This window comes from Vigna radiata, chromosome 5, assembly GCF_000741045.1.
Source record: "Vigna radiata var. radiata cultivar VC1973A chromosome 5, Vradiata_ver6, whole genome shotgun sequence".
In the NCBI taxonomy this organism is placed as follows: Eukaryota; Viridiplantae; Streptophyta; class Magnoliopsida; order Fabales; family Fabaceae; genus Vigna; species Vigna radiata.
This window is the reverse complement of record NC_028355.1, coordinates 11,019,537-11,045,934: the sequence shown is the minus strand read 5'-3', so window position 1 is coordinate 11,045,934 and position 26,398 is coordinate 11,019,537. Positions and strand designations below refer to the sequence as shown.

Sequence of the window (26,398 nt, the reverse complement as noted above, 5' to 3'; positions counted from 1 at the left end):
AACTTTGATTTTATAACTTTGACCCGACTCTTTAATGTAGGTTGCTAGTCCAAAATCTTCCAATTTAATAGCAGATGAGGAGGATCTTGTTGCTAAGAGAATGTTCTCAGGCTTCAAATCTCTATGAACAACCCTGCTTTCATGACAATACCAAACCGCATGCATAAGGTGCCTGAAGATAATCCTGGCTTCAGATTCGAAAACCATTCATGCTTCTCTGATAGCTAAAAAAACTCTTCTCCAGTACAACGTTTCATCACCAAATGAACAAAGCCTTCCTCTTCATAAACCTCTTCATAAACTGCTTTGAGATCCACAACATTGGGGTGACCGGATGGCCTAGCCATTATCTCCATCTCAAGTTTTACACTCCTCAAATCATCCGAAGTATCCAACCTATCTTTAGCAATTGATTTGCATGCCAAAACCTCTCTTATTAACTTGTCCGAATATGCCCTTATGACACCAAACTGTCCCCAACCCAATTGCTCCCTGAGAACATTCCGGTCTTTTAGATTAGAGACTTGACTTGTGTCTAATATGGTCTCAGTCAAGGCTGCTACTTTGTAACAATTGTATGAAGTACAAGGTTCACTGTTGTTGTCGCTCTTGGCAACAGCCATACCACTTTCCTCCTCCCTCCTCAACAAACCGAGAAATATAGTGTTACAATGTGGTTCCTTGATACCATATGACATATTTGTTACAACGTGGTTCAAGTGAATTGTAATTCCTTCTCCCAAAGACTCAACAACGTAACTGTAACCCCCTTTAATCACACAATGAGCTCCCCCAAAAACCCCATACACATCATCTTGATTCCAGTAGGGAAGAAAAACATCATTAAGTGCAGCACTACACCCACCCATAATCCTCCTCTCCCGAGGGTTCAAAATCTCCTCATCACTCTTTTTTTGCATAGAACTATCGCTTTTGGAATCGACTGTTCTATTTGCAGAAGCTTTTCATTCTGTCACTATGTCATAAAGAGAGCAATCATTGTTCAATATTGTCAGCTCAAGACCCAACTGAGCACAAATCAACAAGGACGAATCTGGTTTTCGCTCCGTGGCGACATCAGCCTCAACACCAGTCGTAACGCTAGTTCCAAGCTCGACAGGGGTACTGAGTGAGGAGTGATCTGGTTTTCCAGATGCTTGCGGCACCAGGATTTCAAACTCCCGGATGTCCTCGTCGACGCTCCCCTTCTGTCGCACCCCTGCCAGCTCCTCAACAATGGTGTCCCGATTTGGTCCGCCAAACCTCCGCATTAGATCATCGGTGAACTTCTTCCACGTCGGATACGTGGTTTTCTTCCGCAAGAAGAAGAACCAGAAGCTCGCTAAACCTCCCTCCATGCATCTATAGACGAACTTCATCTTCTCCTTCTCCGTCGCACTCTGGCGTTGGAAGATATTCTCTGCCTTTGCGATCCAGCCCATGGGATCCGCACCTTCAAACGTAGGTAGTTCAACGAGCTTCCTCCGACTGCGTCGAACTTCTCCTCTGTCTTCTCCCGATTCCTCCGTCGAGTTTTTCGGCGGTCGTGGCCTGCGTCCAACATTAACGAAATTACGTCTTCCTTCGGAGCTCCGATCTCGGTTCCTGGAGCGTTGTCGGAACTCGCGAGTTATCGCTTATCGCTCGCACCTCTGCTGTCACTTCTTCCATTGTCGACTCTATCGCCATCATTCTTTCCTCCATTCTTCCTACTCGCGCGTTTAATTTTTCCTCCATTCTTCTTCGCTACCGTTTCTCCTCGCTAGCTCTTCTCTCCCCCAATATTGATCCTGTAGGTCGGACCAAATCTGTTAGGTTCCTTTCCTCAAGGACCGTAACAGATGGAAATCCACTCACACACTCTCAACAGAAAGAAGCAATTGTATGAATATAAACTGTATTATTATGTAAAGTATAGATGAAGAGAAATAACAAGTGAGTATCCCCACCCAAGGAAGCCTCCCTTCCTCCACTGGAACAACGATCCAATCTCTACCCAAAAGGGACAAAATATTTGATACCCCTCCCTCCCTATTTGGGTTACTATTTATACTCTCTCCTCTAACAAACTATAACATACTACACATGTTTCACACGTGTCTAACTTACTCTCTTTTATTCCTAACAGTTATCTTATTGATGGAACATAGTTCTCTCTAAGCCTAATTCAACCTTACAAAATTAGTTTGTAAGGTCAAGTATACAAGTACAAATATGCTATAACTTCTTTGTCTTATCCTTAGTCAATGTGAGATCTCCAACACATTTCCCGCACACCAAGGAAATATACATATCGAGAGTGGAAATAGATATTAATGGGTTGTCTGATAGTTGATGACACGATAGACTTAATAGACAACAATCTCACCGGGATAGGTCTCTAATCGCTTGATACCATTTTAAGAAGTAAACCTTAAGCCAAACTCAACCTCAAACCTTATTTGTAAGGTGAGATTTACACCCACTTCTACACCGTAACTTTACCTTACTTCTAGATGATGTAGGATTTCTAATAGAAATAAAGATGGAATGCACTACAAGGTTACATGGAGAAGGTTCATCTCTTTTCCTCTTGCGTGGCTTGAGCACGGGCACAAAAGTGTTCCTTTTCAAACGATATAATAAAACCAAAAAAAAAAACAAAAAAGACCAAATGCTCTATAGAACATGATCATGTTGTCACTCAATAGAAAATAAGACTTATTTTATTATTCTCAATGATAAAAAATACATTCTCATACCCTCTATTTGTAATAATCTAGTTCTCCTAAAAAGGGAAATAGGAAAACTAGGCAAACTAAGAAAAATAAAATAAAATAAAAGATTATGTATTTATTTCCTCTAATTAGGAAGATTCTAAAGATATTATCTCAAATTACAACACTCCCCCTCAAGTTGGTAAATGAATATCAATCATTCCCAACTTGCCTACAAGAACTTGAAATCTATCCTAAGGAAGCCCTTCTGTAAAAATATCTGCTATTTGAAGTTCTGTAGGAACATGAGTTGTAATCACAAAGNCTCTGTCAAGATTATCTTNNATGAAATGTCTGTCAATTTCAATGTGTTTGGTTCTGTCATGCTGTACTGGATTATGGGCTATGCTCATAGCAGACTTATTGTCACAGTGTAGTTGCACCGAGTTCTCCACTTTGACCTTAAGATCATCCAAAATGATTTTCATCCAGAGTCCTTCATACATTCCTTGAGCAAGGGCTTGAAATCTCGCTTCTGCACTAGAACAGGATACTCTATCTTGCTTTTTGCTTCTCCATGTTACCAGACTATCTCCAAGAAATACACAATACCCAGAAGTAGATTTTTTGTCTTGATCAACAATATTGAGGCAAATCTTACCTTTTATTGACAGAGTACATGATCCAAAGCGTTTACTAATTTGATTCATCCACTGCTTTCAAAGGAATAATTTTACTTCAGACATCCCGTAGAACGCAACCAGGAGTCTCCAAGACGACAACGGCGTATGGGTCACACCGAGAAAAAAAGAGCAGAACATAAAAGCTCAAATCTACTCAAGAAAAGGTCAAAAGGGTCATCAAAAACCCTAGGAAAAGACTCAGGAGGCTCCGACGACTCTGTCTGTGGCGGCAACGGCAAGTGGGTCATACTGAGAAAAAAAAAACAGAACTTAAAACTCATATCTACTCAAATAGAGGCCAAACGGGTCGTCACCGACCCTAGGAACAGATTAAGGAGTCTTTGGCGACCATTTCTGTGACGACAGCGACGAGTGGGTCTCGCCGGAGGTGGGCATGTGGGCTACACACACTGGCGACGGTGGAGGCATGTGGCGGCTCCTCTCACGGAGCGACTTCTGACGTTGTGGTCGTCGGAGTTGGGCACGCCTTTCTGCCCTATCAATGACCCCAACCAGCGATGGCGGCAGCGACGACGGTCAGACAATGGCGGCAACGCGACTATGCAACGGAACGGAGCCCCAAGATTAGAAGCTCTTGATACCAAGTAAAAAATAAGACTTATTTTATTATTCTCAATGATAAAAAAATACATTCTCATACCCTCTATTTGTAGTAATCTAGTTCTCCTAAAAAGAAAAATAGAAAAACTAAGAAAACTAAGAAAAATAAAATAAAATAAAAGTTTATGTATCTATTTCCTTAATTAGGAAGATTCTAGAGATATTATATCAAATTACAACGCACTCAAATCTCTCGCAATAGAAACTTCACTTTAAAGTGCAACACTAACCTCTACAAGCGCTATTGACTACTATAGAAAAGTTAATCTCACACATTTTTATTACTGCAACACTATCTCACGCAATGCTATAGTACTGCTATACAAGATGAAAACACTAAGCTGCTGCTGGACAAGATAAAGAAAATGTATAGGATTCATTCTCTATGGTTCTGTGAACAAATTATGTTCTTATTATGCAGATCAAAGACTACAATGGAGTGTCTATAGAGTCAGAGGCTACAATTATCAATGCTAATACCTCAAGGACAAGAACAAATAAAATTTCAGTGATAGTGATTCCACATAAAGTTCATACCACTTAGATAAAATATGAACCCTATGAGATAACCTTTCAGTAATATCCTTCCAAATTAGAACAACTTCCACTATAAAATAATAAAATTCTTAAGCAAACAAATTAAGAAGTTCAGTGGTCCAATGCTTCCTCAAAACACAGGAAGAGGTACACAGCATGCAATCCCGTAAATAACATACATTCATATTCTGAGAGTATTTACTTGATTAGCACTTGGAAAAAGTGAGCACAAAAATTGATACCTCTGTAACAATAAAGCAATATCTGCAGCCTCTGCTGCCTTCCGCTGCTTTTGTAGACCATAAATTTGGCATGATACAACATAAGTAAACTTCAAATCTGCTTGTGCCCGTGATTCACGAGATAATTCAAAATCTTGACTTGTAATGAAGTTGTTTTGAGGATAATTGTCCACTGTTGATACAATAGATTTCCAGAAAAATATCTATGTCAGACTTCATCAAAACCAAAATCAGAATAACATACTGCAGTCCAGAATATATCCATATTCAAATACCTCCTAGTGATCTGCTCTCCAGAAAACTCTGCAGCATTAAAGCCCTCCTATAGTACATCATACCACGCACTGGAAATACAGTAATCATGCCTCAACTTATGTCTTACGAAAACAGAAAAGAAAATAAATAAGAGACTCTAGGAATTTCTGACCTGTCCTAGCAAGAGTCTGCCCTCGATAAGAAGCCCAAAAACGAAGTTCCAAGGCATCACTGGAACTTTCTTGAAGTTCTGCATCCCCAGTGGATGCTCCTCGACCAATTCTTTCAAGAAAGTTTTCCCATTCATCTACAATACAATTATTCAAACTCAATCCCATAATAACATGATTCATGATAGCTACGGCCTAACAAGTGTTCTGAACTTTGACATATGTTCATTCTTTGTGAGGCGAGAGGATACAAGGACAAGACACATTACCTGGAAATATCTTTTGAAGATAGAAAAGAGTAGATATTCCATCTTCGTTCTCCTTTTGCAATTCGGAAGTCCCGTAAAGCACAGTTTCGCTATAGTATGGAGTGAAAACACTATATGAAATAAAAAACAAACGGAAAAGGTGATTAGGGAGGACAAGAAAGAAGTAAAAGAAAATTCACTGCAAACCTTATAGATACACATGCGTATACCTGAACGGCAACATTTCACTAACAGGCTTTGCTGAAGGCATATCCATAAATAATGAATTTGTGAAAAACTCTAATCTTCTCCTGGCTTCAAGATTTTTTGGAATATTTGCAGCTGAATCCTTTACTGTAAGAAGAAGATGCAACCGCTTCACAAGCTCTTTCTACAACCAGAAAAATTACTTTAATGTATTTAGATTTAAAAGAATGAATTCAATGCAAATTCAAGGAACTTACAATTTCTGGATCATTAGGCCAAATTATCCTAGAAAAAAGTCGTCTCTCATCCCTAGCTCTGGCTAAAAGGTTCCATGTATCAAGATTCTCCCTGGAAAATTAAGAAGTTCACAAATTCAGAAATAAGGGACAGAATTACTATTCTCATCATCTAAGTTAAAGCTTGGTATCAATTTCATCGGCTAACTTCTTCATATCATTGCTGTCCTTTTATTGTTGTGTTTCTCACATTAGTTAGCAAGAACCTCTTCGGAAATTGTGTTTTTGGTAACAGCAAACTGGGACATATTCACACATCTGATCCTCGAACAGTAAGCCATAACTTTACGTAAAGGTTGTATACTAGACAAGAGGAAGCACCAGCTAATTCGATCAACTATTTTCATAATGTACGGGTATATTATTCAGAGCAAAATGGCAGAAAAAGCATGGTTTCAATGAACAATCCAATTCATTTTCTTAGTTTTCTAAATGAATCAGTTACAACATGTTGATATGTTGATTGCAATCCAGTATCTAGAGCAAAGCACAATCAATCTCAATAATATAAGTCAAAATAAGGGACAAAAAATGTAAGCATTAAATATATGGAAAAAGGAATTTTGATGTTCAGACTTGAACCTCTGGTTTTAGACGATGAAGTTACATAAAAAAAAAGTGTTTTCAAAATTTGGCTTTGGCCAACTTTAACCTCCATCCTCGTGTTTTGATGAACTGACCTAGTTTTCAGTTAGAGAAAGAAGAGGACTTTCGACTTAACAATAAGATCTAACATTGTTACAGTAGAAGGACAATTGCTGTAAGAAAGAATGGTAGAAGACTAGTTGAAAATAAGAATGATTTTATTATTCTCAGTCATATCAATTACATTCTCCTTTGCTCTATTTGTAACAATCTAATCTTCTACAATAGGGAAATACGGAAACAAATAAGAAAGAATGGTAGAAAACTAGTTGAAAATAAGAATGATTTTATTATTCTCAGTCATATAATTACATTCTCCTTTGCTCTATTTGTAACAATCTAATCTTCTAAAATAGGGAAATAGGAAAACAAAATAATCTAGAAGATTGCATATCTATTTTCTCTAATTAGGAAGATTCTATAGATATCTTCTTTAATTCAGAAGATATTTCCTCTAATTACAAGACTGAATTGAATAAAACAAGGATAGGACAAAATCAAAACAAGTAAAAAATTGCTAATTTCCCCCCAAAATGATACTAGACTAAGCAGAGCATGCATATCATACTTATGCAAGCATATACCTTAAATCTGAAGAAACCAGTTCGTGAGTTACAACTTCGTACAGGTCATGTACAGCTTTTGCAGCACCTTTAGCAAGTTCAGGATCATTTCGAATCTGAAATAAATATATGAAAAATGCATCCTCATCAAATAAATATATATTAAGAATGCATCTATATCAAACACAGCTAAATGATAGGATAGTCTATATGGTTCTATGATTTCGTTGATAAAATATTTTACCACAATAAAAGCATACACAATAATTTATTAAAGAGCAAACAAACACCTCAAATACCACTAAATTTGATTTTTTCCAGACTTTTAAAGATTTTCTCTTTTGTTTTTTAATAACAGTTGTAAAAGTTTATGTAATAGAAAATTACAACTCTTTTTCTGTTTGTAAACATTCTGTTCGCAATAAGTTTTTTCATTCAATACACACGTGAATGGGGTTGTTCAACTAGTAATCAAACTCACGGGTTACATTTCTTGGGTAAGAAACCAGTTAAAATCTTCACAACAAATAATGACAGATTTAGTCAAACTCTCACAAAAAAGCAACCAAAAAAATGGTTGACCAACTTAAATTCATGGAAACATGAGTTAGAAATTTAATTCAATATGTCCAGAGACAAAAATGTTCAAAATCAAAGTAATAAAAGTAGTAGTAAACAGGCAAATTACCAGGAGTCCAGACAATGCCGTAAGTCTTGATAAAACAACTGGAAGCTTCTTTAGAGACAAGGTTAAAACAAGTGAACCCTCTACAATACTGTTATTGATCTCACGAAATATTCTTTCCACCCTGTCAAAATATTGATAATCTTTCATGAAACATACAATGTAGGCAAAGCAGAAAGTAATGCACTGATAAAGAGAGAAGAAAATTTGGAAGTTGACTTTCAGAAATATTACCGAAACAGAAAAACCTAATCATATAATTTGATGCCTGAATCGCATCTTCTATTGCAAATTAAGGTAACCTAACATAGTGTTAGATCAGATAGATGAATTATATTACTAAGGTAATTAATTAATCCATACTGCCCTGGAATTAATGTCTAAAAATTTAATGTTTTTTTCAAAATAGCAGACCACAAAATTAAAAAAAAAAAAAAAGTCATTAAGCCTTAGTAGACTTCGTTACCAACTTCAATTTCAATCTTTTATAGGTTTCTTTAGTTTTTGTTGATGCGTTTGTTTTTGGCCCTGCGTAATGTATATGTTTTTCTTTTTCTTTTGATAAAATCTAAGTATGCTGCAGATAATTAATGCTATATCGATGTCAATTTAGTTGGGATTGCAGATAGCGTAGTGATGCTATTGCATAGTTGCTTTAAGAAAACAGAACATCCAATAAATTTTATTCTTGTCTGTTTATGGACAGAAAAGGAAAATTCATTCAGACACAAGAAAAAATAACAATTTGGAGGATAAAAAAACCTCCTAATGTTTGCATGAACTGCATCTAAACCTTCTCTTTCACAACAGGACAAAGTTCACTAATGTTGTAAGAATAGTCCAAATGGAATAAGGTTCCCCATTGATGATCAAAAGGTTTAAATATTTCAAACAGAATAGTGAAAATTTCTGAGAATGAGTAATGAAATTCATACCAAAGTCTTCCTTCATTGTCGTTGCCAACTAATGAATATAATATTTTTTCAACACTGTAATAGCATTCCTTCACTGCATAGGCCATGTATTCATCCCTACTTATCCTGTTCCACAAATCTGCCTGAGTATCTTTGCAGTCTAAAGCCAAGTCAATCGCCAACAAGATCTGAAGATGAAGATATTAACTCAGATTAATACATGGAATCCTGGTACACTATACAAGTCGTCATTATCCATTCCAAGTAATTCATATTCCATAAGAAGTTCTACCTTACTGCTAAGAAGAAACAGAGGCCATTGGACTAATCTCAGACTTCCTGCATTACTAGGCATAGAAAGCAGGTCCATTTCTCTGCAATAGTAAAAAATAAACAAATAAGCCACCTATAACTGGCTAGACAAGATTTTGGAACCCAAAGAGACAGCAAGCCTGCATATCACAATTTTTAACAAACGAAGAGGTATTTTATCAGAGATAAAAAAAAAAAAAAAAAAAAAAAAAAAAAAAAAAAACAATACGAGCTCATAAAGTCATTGAAAAAACAATGATCACTTGGATTCCATTGCATGTAATTGAACAGAAAAAAGAGCAAAGGATTTTAGTACAAGGGTGCACACTTCTACACATTTTCTAATTCTGAATTAAATCCTTCCACTATAATTCCCTGTTACTTATCTAACTAACTGATTCTATTAACTTCAATATGCAGTTTATCTTCATAACCTAGTGTCAAGCATCAAGTTTCCTTTGACCAACCTATTACTAATAAAATCTTCCTCACGCAGGCTTTTTATTATCTCATTCCAAAATGGAGCAAACATAGCAGCATATGTTTTGTTCAAATCTTGAGAATCCTGCACCAAATCAACCACATTCATTAGCCATACTGAATGTCAAAAATTCCAAGAGATAGAAATAAATAGAAAATAAAACAAAATTAAGTAAAACATTCAAACAATATTATTTAGATAGCTCAATATTCCTCTCTTAAGTTCCCATATTTATATTATAGTAGTTGTTCTCTGATACAATGAGAGAGAACGGTAAAAACCAATAAAGTCATACCTAGAGTCCTAGGTACACACAAAACAAAACTTTAATAAAGCTTATGTAAGGCCTATTCGAACACTCCCTCTCAAATTAGAACATAAAAATTGTATGCACGGAACTTGAAACAAGTAAATTCAATCCAATGTCCTATCAATGATTTTGTTAACATATCTCCAAGTTCATAATTGAATCCAACAAAGTCAATATAAATTTCTTCGCACAACAATTTCTCTCGAATGAAATGACAATCGATAACTATATGTTTAGTCCTCTCATGGAACATGGGATTGGAAACAATGTAGAGAACAACTTAGTTATTACAATACATCTTCTTTGCTGAATCTCGTAAGGAATCATACTACCCACACTGGTTCATAAGTTAGAGACAACATTAACCTATAACAAGCTTCAATAGTTAATCAGGCAACTATAGTTTGTTCCTTACTTTCTCAAGAAATAATTTTTTCACCAACAAAAATAGAATATCCTATAGTAGAGCGTCTCTCCATAGGAAAAACTACCCAATGAGCATCATAATACCAGAAGATTTGAGTACTTTCTTTCGCTTCATATAACAATGCCACTCTAGTCCTCTGTTTAGAAGAGGCATAACATCGCTCCCAAGCGTCTAGCAACTTAGACGGAAATTATGTGTGACTGCATGCGACACAGATTTAACCTTCAGGACCACTAGGGTTGGTAGTTGCTCAAAGATACACCCTAGATCTACAGGTTGTAGGGTAAATTATGACAATGGCCAACCCAAATAGCAACAAACAAAGTTTAGACGATGCATACCAACTTCAGATTAATTAAAAATAGACAACATTATTTAATGAAGCCTATTGAGGGCCTATTCTAATAAAACCATAATACCTGGGTTGATTGTCCGCTCAAGGGAATCCTGAAAAAAGAACATACACATGCAAGGAATAAGACATCCTATGTCAGAAATCGTTGTAATAATTAATGTCAGAAATAGTTGTATCATCCAAAAGAATAGAAAGAAAACAGTTTAGTGTTGCGTTTTACTCTTGTACAACTAAAACATATTTATTATTTTATTTATATAATTTTCAGGTGTGCTAAGTGCTCTCCCTCAAAAAATTTAAAGTAATGCCACTTTATAGAATGTACGCTTTCAAATCTCCCCTTGCAGAAGACCAACAAAAGGAGGTGACAAATTGTCCTTGAAAAAAAAAATATATAGCCCCAAACATAGTAAAATATCAAAGAAGCTCTTACTAGAAATACCTACACCACCTGAACAGTGTTCAAATAAGAAAGACAAATCAGATTCCCTAACAACTAACTTATACAACCCACGAGATCCATATCATCAAGCCAGCAAGTAGATTAAGAATAGATACAGAACTAAGATAATCATAACTACTCGCTTTCATAGAAAACCCACCTTTTTATTTGTGGTGACACCAAATTTTTTACAAAGGCCCCAGGGAAACTTTCAAAACGCTTATGCACCATTTCAATTGAACGAATCTGCAATAAGTCATTAATAATAAATGTTTTCAGTAAGAACAGAAAATCCATGAATAAAAAAAGAAGAAGAAAATAGCTCCTTCCAAAAGATGTAGACTATGACAAATCCTTAAAGGAAAAGTAAAAGATAACACACGTCATCCAAAATTTTCATCTAGTCAAAGTTTCACCTATTAACTGAGTACATCTCTCAATTCTTCACTATCTGTAGCATATAAAAGAACAAACTTTCTGTTTTGGGTTTTCATGAAGCCAAAGTCTGTATTTTATGCCGAAGAAATTTAAGTTCAAGTCCAGTTTAGAATAGAGGTCATCAGAAGCTAACAAGTAGGCAAACCTTTTACTAAGAATTAAAATAGAAGCTATCACCTAAAAAGAAATTTTGATTAAGTCTTAAATCAAATTAAAAGTTTACAAACACTATCAAAAATATGTTCACCCGAAGTCAGAACTTAAAACTCAGATCTACTCAAATCTAGGCCAAACGGGATGTCACCGACCCATGGGTCTTGCTAGAACTAAGCATGTGGACTACACACATTGGCGACGGTGGCGACTTCTTTTCCAGAGCGATTTCCAGTGTTGTGTTCACCGGAGTTGGGTGCACCTTTTTGCCTTATCAAGGAACCCAATTGACTACATTGACAGCCACGATGGTCAGATAGCAATGATGATGGCTACCGTTGCAACGGAAACAGAGCTTCCAACTCAACTCCACAAAACTAGTTTGTAATCTGAGATTTTCACTCACTTATATACTATAATTTGGTTTTATCTCTAATCAATGTAAGACTTCTAACCCCATAATCATTGGAGCACACTTCAGTTGACAGGATGACCCCAACCTTATGCAAACCTGACATAATTAGGCCTAAACCAACTTTCTAAGAGTATGGCTTGAGTGCATAGTAGACAAAAAAGATAGCTAAAGATCCAAAGCTACATGTTTTAATTTGTTAATCAGCAAGTTTTCACAAACCAAAATCTTATTTTAAGCTTAACCAATTCAGTCCCTTTCTTGGTAAGCAACTTTTCTAACACCTCTTCTACCTTTACTTATATTTCCCACAAGGCCTAGCATAGGACTGCGCCTAAGTAAAACATAAAAATGAAATGATCCAAAAGTAAATATTTCTTTTCATTGGAAATTGGATACCTCTTGTAAAAGTTTTCAAGCAAAGGATCATTGGAGTCCACTAAGATCAATGTAATTGAAGATTATGAAAGAAAACGTAAGAAAATATGAAAATTTAAAGTAGGGAGATTTTAAGAGACTTTCAACAAAGAATTCAGATTTCAATACATCAAATGAGTTAAGTGACCTTTTCCAGGCTTGTTCCAAACACATTGAAAGATTGAAATAAAACAAGTTAAATCCAGAAAATGATGTCAATTTAGAACTCAAATACCTCGCCTAGCCGAGCCCGTGCACCAATCACACCACCAACAATCGCTGACATGACAGTGTAAAAAATCAGAATATCCATGAGATAAATCTGTAAAATGAGAGTGCATTAGCAAGGTCATAGACATATATGCACGAAAACAGAAAGTAAACAATTATAGGAAAATCATAGCTGTTAGCTCCTAAGATCACAATCTCCTGAGGAGATAATTTAGAATACATAGCATCAAGTATTAAGGCTACTTGGAAAAATAAACACTAGAGAAACTTTTACCTCCTAAAAAATTCCAATTTCTAACATGTTATTATGAGATATGTTGAATATAGAGAAAAACTATGTATAGGGTTAATTTCCCTTGTGTCTACAATACACGTATGGTAATATATTGATAATGAAGAATGATACAAGTATATATGGCAACCAAACATAAATATGGTTAAATAGAAGATATTGTTACAAAAAATATAACAATATCAAATGTCTATGTTTCCCTAAATAACAATAGAGGCCATGTTTTCCTAATTAACATAAACTACAATATATTTAACACTCCTTCTCAAGCTGATGCATATAAATCATATGTACTAAACTTATTCCAAATAAAATCAATTCACGATCCTCTTTAAATATCTGCTAACTGATCATCTGAGTTAACGAACTCATTTTTAAAGTCTCTAGATACAATCTTCTCTCGAATGAAATGACAGTCAATTTTAATGTATTTGGTCTCATTAAGCACAGGATTAAAATTAACATGAAGAGCTGCCTGATTGTCACATATAAGCATCATTTAAGAGACATCTCCAAATTGTACTCTCTAAACAATTGTTTAAGCCAAACAAGTTCATAAGTGGTTGAGGCCATAGTTCTATATTTTGTTTTTGCACTTGATCTTGCCACAAAACATTGTTTCTTACTCTTCCAAGAAATCAAGTCACCACTAATTGGAGACACAATACCCAGAAGTAGATCTTCTTTAAAAATTAGATCTTTCCCGATCAGCATCAGAATAAAAGCAACTTTTGTATGCTTATTGGAACCATATAACAAACTTTTTCCAGGAGATCCTTTAATGTACTTCAATATACGGATGACTACATTCCAATGATCTTCACATGGGGAATTGAGAAATTGACTCACCACACTGACTAGAAAGGATATGTCAGGACGAGTAATTGTAAAGTAATTTATTTCCTAACCATATTCTATATTTCTCAAGATTTAAAATAGACTCCCCCTGATTTGGTAGAAGTTTGGTATTAGGATCCATGGGTGTGTAAACAGATTTTGAATTCATCAACCAATTTCCTCTAAAATATCTAATGTATACTTCCTTTGAGATATAACAATACCATCATTAGATTGTGCTACCACGATACCCAAGAAATATGTAATCTTAAATGATGGAAAAGGTGTTGTGTCATATGGGAGATGTCACGGTGGTCACTACATGTAAGAACAATGTAATCAACCTATATTATCAAATAGACACATCCAACATTTGAGTGACTGCAAAAAGACCTGATCTGCCTTACTTTGAGTCATGCCAAATTATCGAACAATGCTACTAAAAATTCTAAACCAAGCCCTAAGATATTGTTTTAGGCCATATAAAGATTTCTAAACTCCGAGAGGATGCTCCATAAAAATTTCTTCCTACAAATCTGCATTGAAGAAAGCATTTTCGACACCAATTGACAAAGAGGTCATTGTTGAAGAGCAGTCATGGCTAGAAATAAACGAACGGAAATCAACTTTGCCACTAGAGAAAAAGTGTCACTATAATCCAATCGATAAATTTGTATAAAAGAATTTGGAAGATATTCATGGTCATTATCATTTCGCAAAGTTTGAATAAAAACATCAAACTAAGTTTTAATTTAATTATAAGAGGTTTTAAAGATATAAAATAAACCAAAACGATTTTTCATTAAAAATATAATCAAGTATGATTGGAATAATCATCAATAAAAGTAACAAAATATTGAAAACCTAAATTAGATTTAACACAATTAACACTCCAAAGTCTGACAAAACTAAAGCAAAAGGAGATAACCATGTTGGGAGACACTACTAGGGAAGGTACTATGACTATGTTTCTCAAATTGAAATGACTTACACACCAAACTAGACAACTTGGACAAACTAGGAACAAGTTGTTGCAATTTGGCCAAAAAAGGATGACCTAGTTCAGCATGAAAGAGAGATGGAGACTCCATACTTGTGCCAATATGTGTAGAAGAACAGAGATGATATAGACCATGAGACTCACATTCAGAAGTTCTGATTAAAGAAATAACACAATCTAAGAGAACGAGTTAGACGACTAATGGATAATACGTTAAAAGGAGATTCAGGAACCTAAAAACCATTATCAATGGATAAAAGAAGAAAAAAGGATAATGGTCCCAACAAAACTTTTTTACTAGTAATGTGATCTGTGGCTTCTAAGTCAAGAACCTAAGGACCAATAGACGAAGATTGAGTACTAACAAACAATGTACCTGTGTGTGCAACAGATGCACTGGAACTAGAGGGCTTACGATCCTCACACCATTTAAGAAATTCATTGAAGAGAGCAAATTTATCGACGGTATCAAATGGAAGAGGATTCGTAGTAGATGATTTTGAAAAGGAAGCATCAACAGCAAAGCGAGGAGGACAACTATGTAAGGTATAACACCTGTCAATCTTGTCGCCTAGCTTGTCACAATGGTCACACTTGTGATGACATTTTCCTAGCTTGCAAGAGCAGTTGCAATCACCATGTTGAAGTGTATACTTGGCAAAAACAGGTGTATCATTGATAGGTTTACTTGGCACATGGAAAAGGGTGGAACAAGTAAAAGTAAAATTGGGTATAACAAGGGAACCCAAAATCTAATCATGGACATAGAAATATTTATCAGTGTAAAGCTAATACAATGAAAAACATTTATTGTTGCTCTATTTCTAAGGTAGTAGAAGTATGAGGTAATAACTTGCTAAATTCATGAAAAAGAGCATGAATCTTACCCAAATAATCAGCCAGAGTCTTGATTTTGAGGAGTAACAACATTGAAAAGATCATGACAAACACCATAAAGACGTTAGGTATTGTTGGTGTATAATAATTTGACTTGTTTCAGACTTCTGAACCGATATTGTAGGCACAAAACATTTGTTTTCAAGAAGATTGAATGGCATTCTTGAGAACAATACCTAACTGAGCAATATCAATCACTTTTTGAATAAGATGATCAAGATACTTGATTCTCAAGCGAAAGTTTATTGTCTGACACCCAAGTTGCATGATTAGTGTCATCCAACTTATCAATGGACGAGGCCACATTTGCATAGTTAGTAAAGACTAGCGGTTCAAACACATTGATGACAAAAGAGATATCGGAAGTGGAATGGGCAGTGAAAGACGCCATGGATGAAGAGAGAGAAAAACCCTAAAACACCAAAGGAGTCCGATCGGATCAATGAGGACAAATCCAGAAAGCAGATGAAGAGGCAATCTCAATAGGTGATCACTACCAGAGCATGGTTGTGATGCACTGCCAGGCTCGACAGGAAAGGATTAGTGTATTAGTGTTATATATTAGATAGATTTCGCTTTTAATAAACCTTGTACTGGTCGTGCCACTTTATTACTGTTTGTACCTTTTATTTTAAATTATTTGGTTATGCAAGTTTGTAACTGTCACTTTATTACTCTTTCGTACCTTTTATTTTAAATTATTTGGTTATGCAAGTTTGTAACTGTAGGTAACTATTCTGTAACTGATGTTAATTGCTCTTAACAGTCTTTTTTTCTTCTATATATTTGTTCTGGTATGGAAAGAACATAAAAGTGTGTAATTATTCAAGTGCCAATATACTGGACTTATTTTCAGTACATTACAACTCTCGAAAGATTAAACATTCTTGTATTCAAATTCATGTCTTTCTTCAAATTCTAACACCCTTATATTAGCTATGATGTAAATAAGCAGCTTTGTCAGCTTATGGCTAATCAGTTGGATGCACACTGCACTCTTAAAAGGATTTTATGATATCTTAATGGTACTTCCTATGTGTAATATGGGTCGGGTTTTTGATATTGATGATCAGTAATCCACTCTGACTAGGCTATTTTTTTGGGTACCAATCTTGAATACTGGAGTCTGGCTCAAGCTTCTACTGAAATATTACGGACTCAAACTCTTTTGAAAAGAAATTGTGTATTTCCTTCTCCACTTTGTTTTGCCTTTTACTCCAGAACGAAAAATATGGAAATCGATTTTTTGTGTTCGAGATCAAGTCTTGTCTTACCAGCTTGAAGCTTATCACATTCCCAGTCTAGACCAGTTGGTTGATTCTCTTACCAAGCCGCTACTACAGGCTTTCAGTTTCTTCACTCAACTCAGTTCAGGATTTTATTTCACATCCCTCACGTTGAGTTTGAGGGGGTATTAGTCTTGTCTAAGTGTTGAATATTCTGTACAATATAAAATTACATTACAGTTTCAGAATCAGTCATTTTACAATTCTTAGATGGTTATGTTAGTTTGTAGCTGTTGTTTAATCATGAACAAGGTGAACAGAAAAAACAGAGAGAATGAACTGAATGTATTTTATTAACATCACATTGAAGCATGTTTCAGTTACATATTTATACATGTCAGTAACTGAGCTATTTTACACTTCACAGCTGGACAAGAAAATAAAACAGATACACTACAATAGAACCTACAGCTGTACAATACAAAATAACCATAGTATACTAATATTTATTTCAGTCTTTATATTTGGCTTTGTAATTGGGTTGTGCATGTTTTGTGGAATCCATTCTTTCAGAGTCTTTTAATAGGACTCATATTTATGTACATTCACAAGTGTTGAAAATCCAGATCTTTCATTTATTTTAGTTGTGGTAATATTTCATGACACTAACATAATAAAGAGGTGATTTTCTTTAGACTAGTGGATATGACTTACGTTGTTTATAGGCTAATAAATGCATCTAAGAGCATATGGAATTAGTGGACAACTCATTAATTAGGTTCACAATAAAATATTGATATCATGAAGAAGTGGACTTTAAGCCTAACTCAACCTTACAAAATTGATTTATAAAGTGAGGTTTAGATCCACTTATATACTTTAAACTGGTCTTGTCACTAGTCAATATGCATTTCAGACACGGAACTAAACATTAATGAATGGTCCAAAAACGACTGAGAATAACGTGGGTGGAACAATATGTCCAACAAACAACAAATTTTGCTAGTATAGGCTCTAATATAATGAGAAAATGTGAACTTTAAGTCTAACTCAATCTCATAAAATCGGCTTGTAAGATAAGAGTTACACCCACTTATATACTTTAAATTGATCTTATCAATAGTCGATATGAGACTTTCAACACGTATAAAAGACAATTAACAACTAAAACATCTCAAAGACGTGCTTATTATAATTAGGACCAAAAATTGGACACATTTTGTATAATGCAAACATAAACCAATCTCAAAATCAATTATAGCATGATCAAGTACCAGTTTGCTCATATTGACACAAATGAAGAAAAAAGAAAACTCACAGCCACAACAGGAGCCCACAAGCTAACAATAGTCAAGGCATTGTTATTGTCTGCAAATTTAAAATCACAAATCGGTTAAAAAGACATATTTCTGTATATTATATCACTTATAATACGGGCAAAGAAATTAACCGAGATAAAATTAACGATCAAGGACACTAAGAATATTTAATAGTGAGAAATACACCTTCAACATACATTAAGAATGATGTCTTCTTTTAGACAGAAGAGGACCATACATAGAAAAATATCTTCATATTCCAGTTACGTTACCATCTATAATAGTAGAAATTTGCTCTATCACCTAAAAGATTCCAGTTCCACCAACCTTCCATTTCATTTTTTAATCAATTAATCTATAATTTAAAAGAATCAAATCAAATTGTAAAGGTTTATTAGACAAAAAATACATTTAAAAATTTATAACACACTAGGCTGACAAGGTTCATAGTGATCTTTAATATAAAAAAATGCTGTCCAGAAAAGACCAATGCATTAAAATTAACCCCCTAAACCAAAATCAAATAATAACACAATATACTTACTCTTTGAGATGAAATCATGCCATGAGTAAGTCAAGGACGGAAGATCAACAATAATATTGGTAGGTTCAACAAGAGGTTTAATCTGTAATATTAGGAATTAGAAATACATGACAATTAGTAATGACATTTTTATTTTTTACACATACAATTTACTATACAAATAAGAGGTTATTTACATACTTATATTCCTGAGATTTTACCCCTATCAAATGAAAAGGGGCATTTCATTATACGGCAATTGCTGTCAAATTGCCCAGTTTTCACTTTTATTCTACTTTACAATTATACAATATATGGAAATAAAATAAAACAATAGTAGAAAATTAGATTTTCTTAAGTTATAAAACGAATTAATAGCATATCCAATAAATGAAAAATGTATTTAATTAAAAAATTAGAAAATTAAAATTCAGAAAAAAAAATATTTATAGAAAATATTAAATTTAACTTTCACAATATAATAAAGCAGTACAATACATAATAAAAAAAATCAATTTTATAAAGTTAAATTAATTAAATTAAGGAAAAAACAACTTTATTATCATTTTAACGGTTCACTAAATAACATTCATAATAACACAATTCACCAAGTTATGTTTTGAACATGTTTAACCTTCTTGTCAGTTGTACTTTATAATTTATTTATTTTAAATTTTCAAACTCTTAATAATATAAAGAAAGTCAAAATCAAGTAAAGTGAAAAGAAAAAAATGAATTAATTGCCCTCTCCAGTTTTCTCTGCTCCTGATATTGGTATTTTATTACCAAAATTACATCAATATCTTTATAAATAAAAAAAAAATGTATTTTTCACTATATAGTGAAAAAATAGAATATTTATTTACTAGAAAGGTTATTAAATGTGTCCACTAACAAAAATAAGTTTATTGCAATTATCATATCTTTATCTTGTAGTTATGAATAAAATGAGATCATGTTTATTTTTCATGTGTACATTCGTACAAAGGAAATAAATTTGAATTATAAAATAGTAGGAACATATGACATGCCTGGAGAAAGTAAGCAAAAGTGAATTTGCAGGCAAGTACCACCAACCAAAAGGCCACATACCTGCGGCACTTAAAACAGATGAGTGAAATAACAGTTGAAAAATCAATATCACAGAAGCAGCACTGCTGACAACAAAAAAGGTGAAACACGTATTTTGTAAAATTATCTCAGCTTGTACATGTAGCTTCTACACAGTACTTATAGATAAAGAGGTAGAGCAGCTAAGTTCCAAATAACCCTAACTCAACTAGTGGCAAACAGTGCCTGAAAGGAATAGCAAACTGAACTACTGATATACATAATATGAAAAAGACACAAAGATGTAATTATATCCAATAACAATCAGTAATAAATGCAAAAAAAATGTAAATAACAACCAATATAAGTCATCAACACTCTGCTAATGGTCACAATAACAAAATGCATAATTGACAAGCTTCAAGAGCAGTAGTTCACGTGTTCTTTTAGAAAGATTTTTTGAAGGCTCAATGCATTGAAGTTACAAACCCAGAAATAAACAATTAAATAGGTGTCGCATCTTATTAGTAACTGTTTTTCACAAGATTTCATTTTCAGAAAGAAAACCTACCTGCAGTAATCACTTATTCCCTCATAAAGACCACGTCCAACATAATATCGTTCCTGAATTATGTCATCAAAAAGGTGTCAATACCAAGTCATAACATAACAGAAATAAATCAAAAATAAATAAGTTAAAAGTAAATAGTAAAATAACCCACTTGATAAATCCATTTGAAAAACTGAAAGAATGACTGATCAGACATTTCTGAAAGTGCATGACAAGCTGGAAATTTGAGCAACAGTGCAAAGCATAGTCGTACTGCAGCATAAACACCAAGAACAAGAAGGTATATCCGGAAATAGAATGAATTATCAGTGTTACGACTATTTCTCTCTTGCAAAACTTTCCTGCAATTAAGAAAAATTATGACGAATATTAACATAGCTGAGATGTACTCCAAATTACCAGGTTTGTTAATTGCAGTTGATATAGCCACCTAGGTACGGAGGCAGGACAGGAAACCGCCTCATTGCTCCAGATAGTCTGAGAGCAAATTTGGTAAGGCAGCCACATCAGGGTATGGTGGTTCATGCAGTTACATCATGCAATTTCAGTACCCGAAGTTAAAATGTTTTGAAGCCAATAGTTCATTATCTAAAGTTGTATTTCAATCAACTATAAAAATAGATAAATACCCCAATATTAGAGCATGATTGTATCTGTCATGCATTACCTGCAGTCCAGAGACTGAAGCTCCCTTTATTCTGTAATACTTCCAATGTGTGTCTAACTCGGCCATTACAGTTGCATTACGTTGGCACTTATTAATTAGATTGTCAACTCTAATGAACAACTTGCAAACATTCTGACTAAATGTCTAAAGGGATCAAGAATTCAATGTATATGTTTCAAACTTTAAGGTTAGGGTTTTAGGCAAGCATCTTGCCCCTTCTTTGTATTCTATAAATACATCAGTAAAAGTGTAACAGTCTAAGGAAAATATAAATTGTTTTGCTTCATCTCATTTATTCAAGTATTATGACAACCAAGTTGTCATTCACAGCCTCTAATCAAGTATTTTAAGTAGTACTAATCCAGTATTTTTCATGATTGAATCCATCAGCTCAAACAATCAACTAACAGACATCTAGACAAAGGCATTGAGAGGACCACGCATTAGCTTATTCGTTCCATTCCAAGTTTTGTACATTCAAATTGTGTTGTGTGTGTATCTGTGCATATATGAATTCTGCTATTGAGTATTATTTAGCACACTCAAGCATGTAAACAAGATTTTAGTCCTAACAATAAAAGTAGTCTGCGTCGTTTGCATTTATATTATATCTTGGTTGTTGTTTTTCACTAAAAACGCGTATGACAAAGTATAGTAATTCTTTAAATATCAGCATCAACAATTCATGCAATCACTGCCTCATAAACAATGCTGGACAGCTCAACCTGCTCATTCCCACAAGATAACTCTGTTAATTACATGACAAAATAGTAAAGGGAGAATTAGAAACTCACAGGTAAAGATATGTTACAGCAACAGAAGTCAAGCCACCCCAAAAAAACCTTATCACTAGTCTTGATACAGCCATCCCCCTTGCAGTCGTGTATGCCCCAAATGTAAGTAACACATCTAAGAAACCTATTCATCATAACATAACACTAATATTTTAAGAAACACTAGCCATTTTAAAAAGTACTAACTGCAGAAACAGAAACATCTTACTTTTGGAAAAATTCATGATAGCAAATGATGGCCCAATGCTAAGTATTTTTTTAAAAGTATCCACATCGATATGTCCATGATTGAAAGCAATGATAGTCAAAGCCTGCATAAAACAGGAATTAGACACAACCCAACTAAATCTGTTTTGTTTGCTAAATGGAGGCTGGAGTTTTCAAACTAAAACAGTCTTCCAAGCAGCTATTAACAGTATCATTGCTTTTATTTGGCAATGCAGAGATTCCATTCATATTAACAATGAGAAAATAAGGTAAAATAATTCGGACAGCAATTAGCATTGTGATGCAACAGCATTACCACCATTTATTTTAGTCCCAAAAAAAATGAACCTCAAAATATTGTGTTAAGCAATACTCATAAAAAAGTTGATTATTTCATTTCTTTTATTTAATTTCTTTACGGTAGCAGTCTTTATTCATTAATAGGTGTTGACTTGGTCTATTAAGTCATGTTCAAGCCATGTCGTGAGATGTGCAAGATGCGTCAAAACGTCTAAGTAAAAAAGGACAAGAAAAAACTTAATTGCAACATGGTTGAGGTGGTGGGCATGTGTCAAAAGTATGTCAAGTGTTGTGTCCTAAAAGTGTTAAAAACATCCAAAAAGAATTGGACATATACACACATCCAAAAAGGTGATGGTACTTCCTAAATCCATAATCAGAGTTCAAACTTCAGAGTAACAACTATGGATGACAAAAAAGGAACCTGAAACATTAGTGCCAAGAAGATCCAAAGTCGATGAAAGCTTCGATACAGGTGAAGAAATGTCCTATGCTCAACAAAACTGCTTTTACCAGTCTGGAAACGAAACATTGAGCATACAAGAAAAGAAATAATACAAACATCATAATTATGAAGAAAAATCAATAAAAATAACATTAGAAAAGAAGTTATAACTAACCCTTTTTGACCTTTTTGAAGGTGTAGGTTTCCGCAAGAATGGAGAATCAGGTCTCATTGGCCAATTTAATTCAAAACAAGCAGGTGACCTACATATTATTGCTAATTAGAATAAGTCCGCCTAAAAGGAAAAACATTATGCAGTATCAAAGTGGCTAACCAAAAGTATTCATTGAAGTCATCATAATTCCTCCATGCTGAATGTGCAGCTTTCCCATTGTTGTTTCTACTAGCTTCCTGCATAAGATTTTAGGGGGTGTCGGTGCCAAGTGATGGAATACATAAAAAGAAATAAAAAAAATGTATATAGCCATAACAATTCCTACGGATTTTACACCAGCGATAGGGAAGGTTGTTACAAAAATAGAGTTAGCATGAGTAGTGCGGTAATTGTTAGCCAGAGGAGAATATTTTTATTATTTAGTCTCATTAAAAAGAGGGGAAAAGGGTTGAGAGGGTTATGATCTGATTTCCCGATAGAGGAGCTACACTCTAGGCAATTGTAGGTCTCCACCTTTTGTAATTTCCAATTGCAAATAACATACAATTTTCCAGTACCATCGTATTTTTGCATCTCTTTTTATCATTATAATAATGGTCCGTAACAAGAAGCATATAACTTCCAACCTAATAAGGTTGCCCACATTTCTCTAATAAAGAATACCAGGAACATCTCAATTTGAAGTCTTGTACCAAAGCAAAACCAACAAATAAATGAAAAATAAATTTGAACCGTAATGCATAATAAGATTTGGAACATAAAATTGCATTATAATAAGAGAGTGAATAAAGCAACTCACTGCAGCTAGCGTGTCATATATGGGACAAATTATTTTCTCAAGGAACTTTGCAGAACCGTCATCAGTTACACAGCTGACTGCAGGTGCAGCTTCTGGATGATCCAAAATAGCATCCAACTCTTTGGCCATCTATATAAAAAATCATGGATAAAAAATTTAGCATTAAAAGTGTTTTGAAATGTTTATAACTAAACTTCATCCACCTAAAATATTTAATATTATGAAAATGCGAATAACCTCAGTAAAATCAAAGCACAGAGCAACACAATACATATTCATCAGAAAAAAAGTGATCACTGATCAGGAATACTTCCATAAAAGGAAGATAAGAACAAGAGACTAACAATCTTCTTGTGTCTAACCCTTTCAATTCAAAATATACAATTTAATTTTAACAGGTAGATCACAGTGTCGATTTATTTAAATATTTTAATAAAAGGTTTTAAAAATAAGGAGCTTTGAAAATAACAACCCTTTTTTTTCAAGAGGGTACAAGTAACACTTACCTATTAGTAGCTTAAATTTTTATAAGTTAGACACTACCACTAATTACAAAACGAAGAAATTTTTTCATACATGTTAAGTGGACTTTAAGTCTAATTTAACCCCACAAATTCCTTTTGTAAGTTGAGGTTTTCACCCACATATATACTCTTAATTGACCTTATCTCTAGTCGTTGTGAAACTTCTAACATATTCTCCTCACGTCGAGGTATATACAACTTATGCGTAGGACTAGACATTAATGGATGGTTCGATAGCAGCCCGATAGTAGGTAGAATGATATGTCTAACAAAAACAAATCTCTCTAAGATAGGCTCTAAGTCATAGCTCTAACGGATTATGGTGGAAACAATGCACTCAAAAGAAACATGATATATGCATATAGATAATTAAAAAAAAAAACAAATATATAATGGTAATAGTCTTAGTGGCAGCTAGAGCAGGATGGCCAGTGGTGGCGAGCGACAATGGCAAGAGGATGTGTGTGATGGCCAGGGGTGGCAACAATAGTGCCAGCAGTGGCAAGTGGCAACACTGAATAAAAATGTTGTTGTAATGTCGATAGATATTAGGTTAACTTGTAATGTTTTTACTGGGTCGAGTATGGTCAAACTTTTAAGAAAATGATAATTTAGGCTGATAACCCAACAAAAGATCAAGAGAAAAGAGTTGAAATTCCAAATTTGTGGGGTCTAGGTAGAAATTAATGGGGGTGTATGAAGCAATAGCCCAATAGATTTCTAATAGGTTTCTGATCAAGAAACCCAAATAAGCCCACACTATCGCAACAAAACTAACACACCAGAATGACTGAATAACCTCTTCTTGTATTATCAACAACAAGAATACAATGTACAATGAACAATGAGAGTCTAACCTCCTCCCTCACAGGATTAACAATTCATGTTAGAACTATATTTGGTCAAAAGTCCTCTAAACATCTATATAAAGTCTATTTATACAAACCCACTTCTCGCCTGTCCCAACTGTCAAGACAGTTAGGCTATTTAATGTTTCTTTCTCCTTTGATACACTCTCAGTCTCCTAACAATTTCTCTCATGGGTTGTTGCACTTTAGAGTTTATCTCACGCACCGCTGCACACTAGGGTTTCTCTCATGCTACTGTAGAATAGTTCTCACATGTGTCGCCGCACATCTGCCTCCTACATTTTCATGATGCAAAAAGCAGCCGCAATGAGAACCTGAATAGCCACTGCCATGTCGTGGTAGCAAGCTGGAAATCCAACTCTAATTTCTGCCATGATGCCACCATAATTGACTTTCAACAACAATAAAAACAACTTTAACCGTACAAGTCTATTTTGTAGAGTTGAGTTATGCTCAAAGTCACATTATTATAGCACAAGGGGTGTGTGAATTGTTATTGCTAAAGGTTATTCTAAATGATCTTAAAGTGGCATGTGAAGAACTTGCTACCATGTATTATGATAATAAGTAGCTATCAGCATTGCTCACAATCTAGTTAAGCATGAAAGAACCAAACACAAAGAGATAGATCGGCATTTTAACAAAGAAACTAGATAGTGGCCATATCACTACTTCCTACGTCCCATCTGGGCTTCAGCTAGCAGATTTGTTTACAAAAGGTCTTCCCACTAAGTGACTTCATGATCTCACATGCAAGTTGAGAATGATAAATATTCATTCACCGATTTATCCAAGCATATAGTGCAATGCCATTGGACATGAAAGGGTGTGTCAAAAATCCCACATCAAATAGATATATGGTCAAATTATAGTATGTAAGTAGGTACCAACCTTACATTATAAGGTTGGCTTTCTATGTAATATAAGGCTAGTGAGGCAATGGAAACACACAAAGCAAGGTTAGTAGCGAAAATAATCAAACATACTGATAAGGATTTTTTTTAAAAGCACAGAAAGAAATCAAATGAAGACTGAATATGAGTGTTTTTATTCTCTGCAAAACAAGAAAATCAGTAAGATATGAATATCTCACTGCCCAGAGCCAAGCTCCTCCGAGAAACCAAGAATGGCTCCCCTCTACTAAAGACAACTAACCGTCCCCC

General features: G+C 34.4%; 1 protein-coding gene across 3 annotated transcripts in view; it reads right to left on the bottom strand.

Moving 5' to 3' along the window:
- LOC106761866 (callose synthase 10) overlaps positions 1-26,398 on the bottom strand; it is a 61,925-nt gene that overhangs the window by 12,228 nt on the left and 23,299 nt on the right. For all 3 annotated transcript variants that reach the window (XM_014645446.2, XM_022780604.1, XM_022780605.1), the window contains 25 exons: positions 23,843-23,971; positions 23,203-23,279; positions 23,044-23,131; positions 22,848-22,940; positions 22,125-22,227; positions 21,917-22,040; positions 20,607-20,796; positions 20,456-20,508; positions 19,866-19,926; positions 18,856-18,937; positions 18,311-18,360; positions 12,745-12,831; positions 11,250-11,335; positions 10,712-10,739; positions 9,542-9,639; positions 9,055-9,136; positions 8,784-8,950; positions 7,852-7,972; positions 7,185-7,279; positions 5,917-6,007; positions 5,683-5,843; positions 5,474-5,583; positions 5,207-5,341; positions 5,055-5,123; positions 4,780-4,951 (listed from right to left, as the gene is read on the bottom strand). In XM_014645446.2, coding sequence (XP_014500932.1) covers positions 4,780-4,951; positions 5,055-5,123; positions 5,207-5,341; positions 5,474-5,583; positions 5,683-5,843; positions 5,917-6,007; positions 7,185-7,279; positions 7,852-7,972; positions 8,784-8,950; positions 9,055-9,136; positions 9,542-9,639; positions 10,712-10,739; positions 11,250-11,335; positions 12,745-12,831; positions 18,311-18,360; positions 18,856-18,937; positions 19,866-19,926; positions 20,456-20,508; positions 20,607-20,796; positions 21,917-22,040; positions 22,125-22,227; positions 22,848-22,940; positions 23,044-23,131; positions 23,203-23,279; positions 23,843-23,971 — 2,552 coding nt within the window. The remainder of the gene's footprint in view (positions 1-4,779; positions 4,952-5,054; positions 5,124-5,206; positions 5,342-5,473; positions 5,584-5,682; positions 5,844-5,916; positions 6,008-7,184; positions 7,280-7,851; positions 7,973-8,783; positions 8,951-9,054; positions 9,137-9,541; positions 9,640-10,711; positions 10,740-11,249; positions 11,336-12,744; positions 12,832-18,310; positions 18,361-18,855; positions 18,938-19,865; positions 19,927-20,455; positions 20,509-20,606; positions 20,797-21,916; positions 22,041-22,124; positions 22,228-22,847; positions 22,941-23,043; positions 23,132-23,202; positions 23,280-23,842; positions 23,972-26,398) is intronic.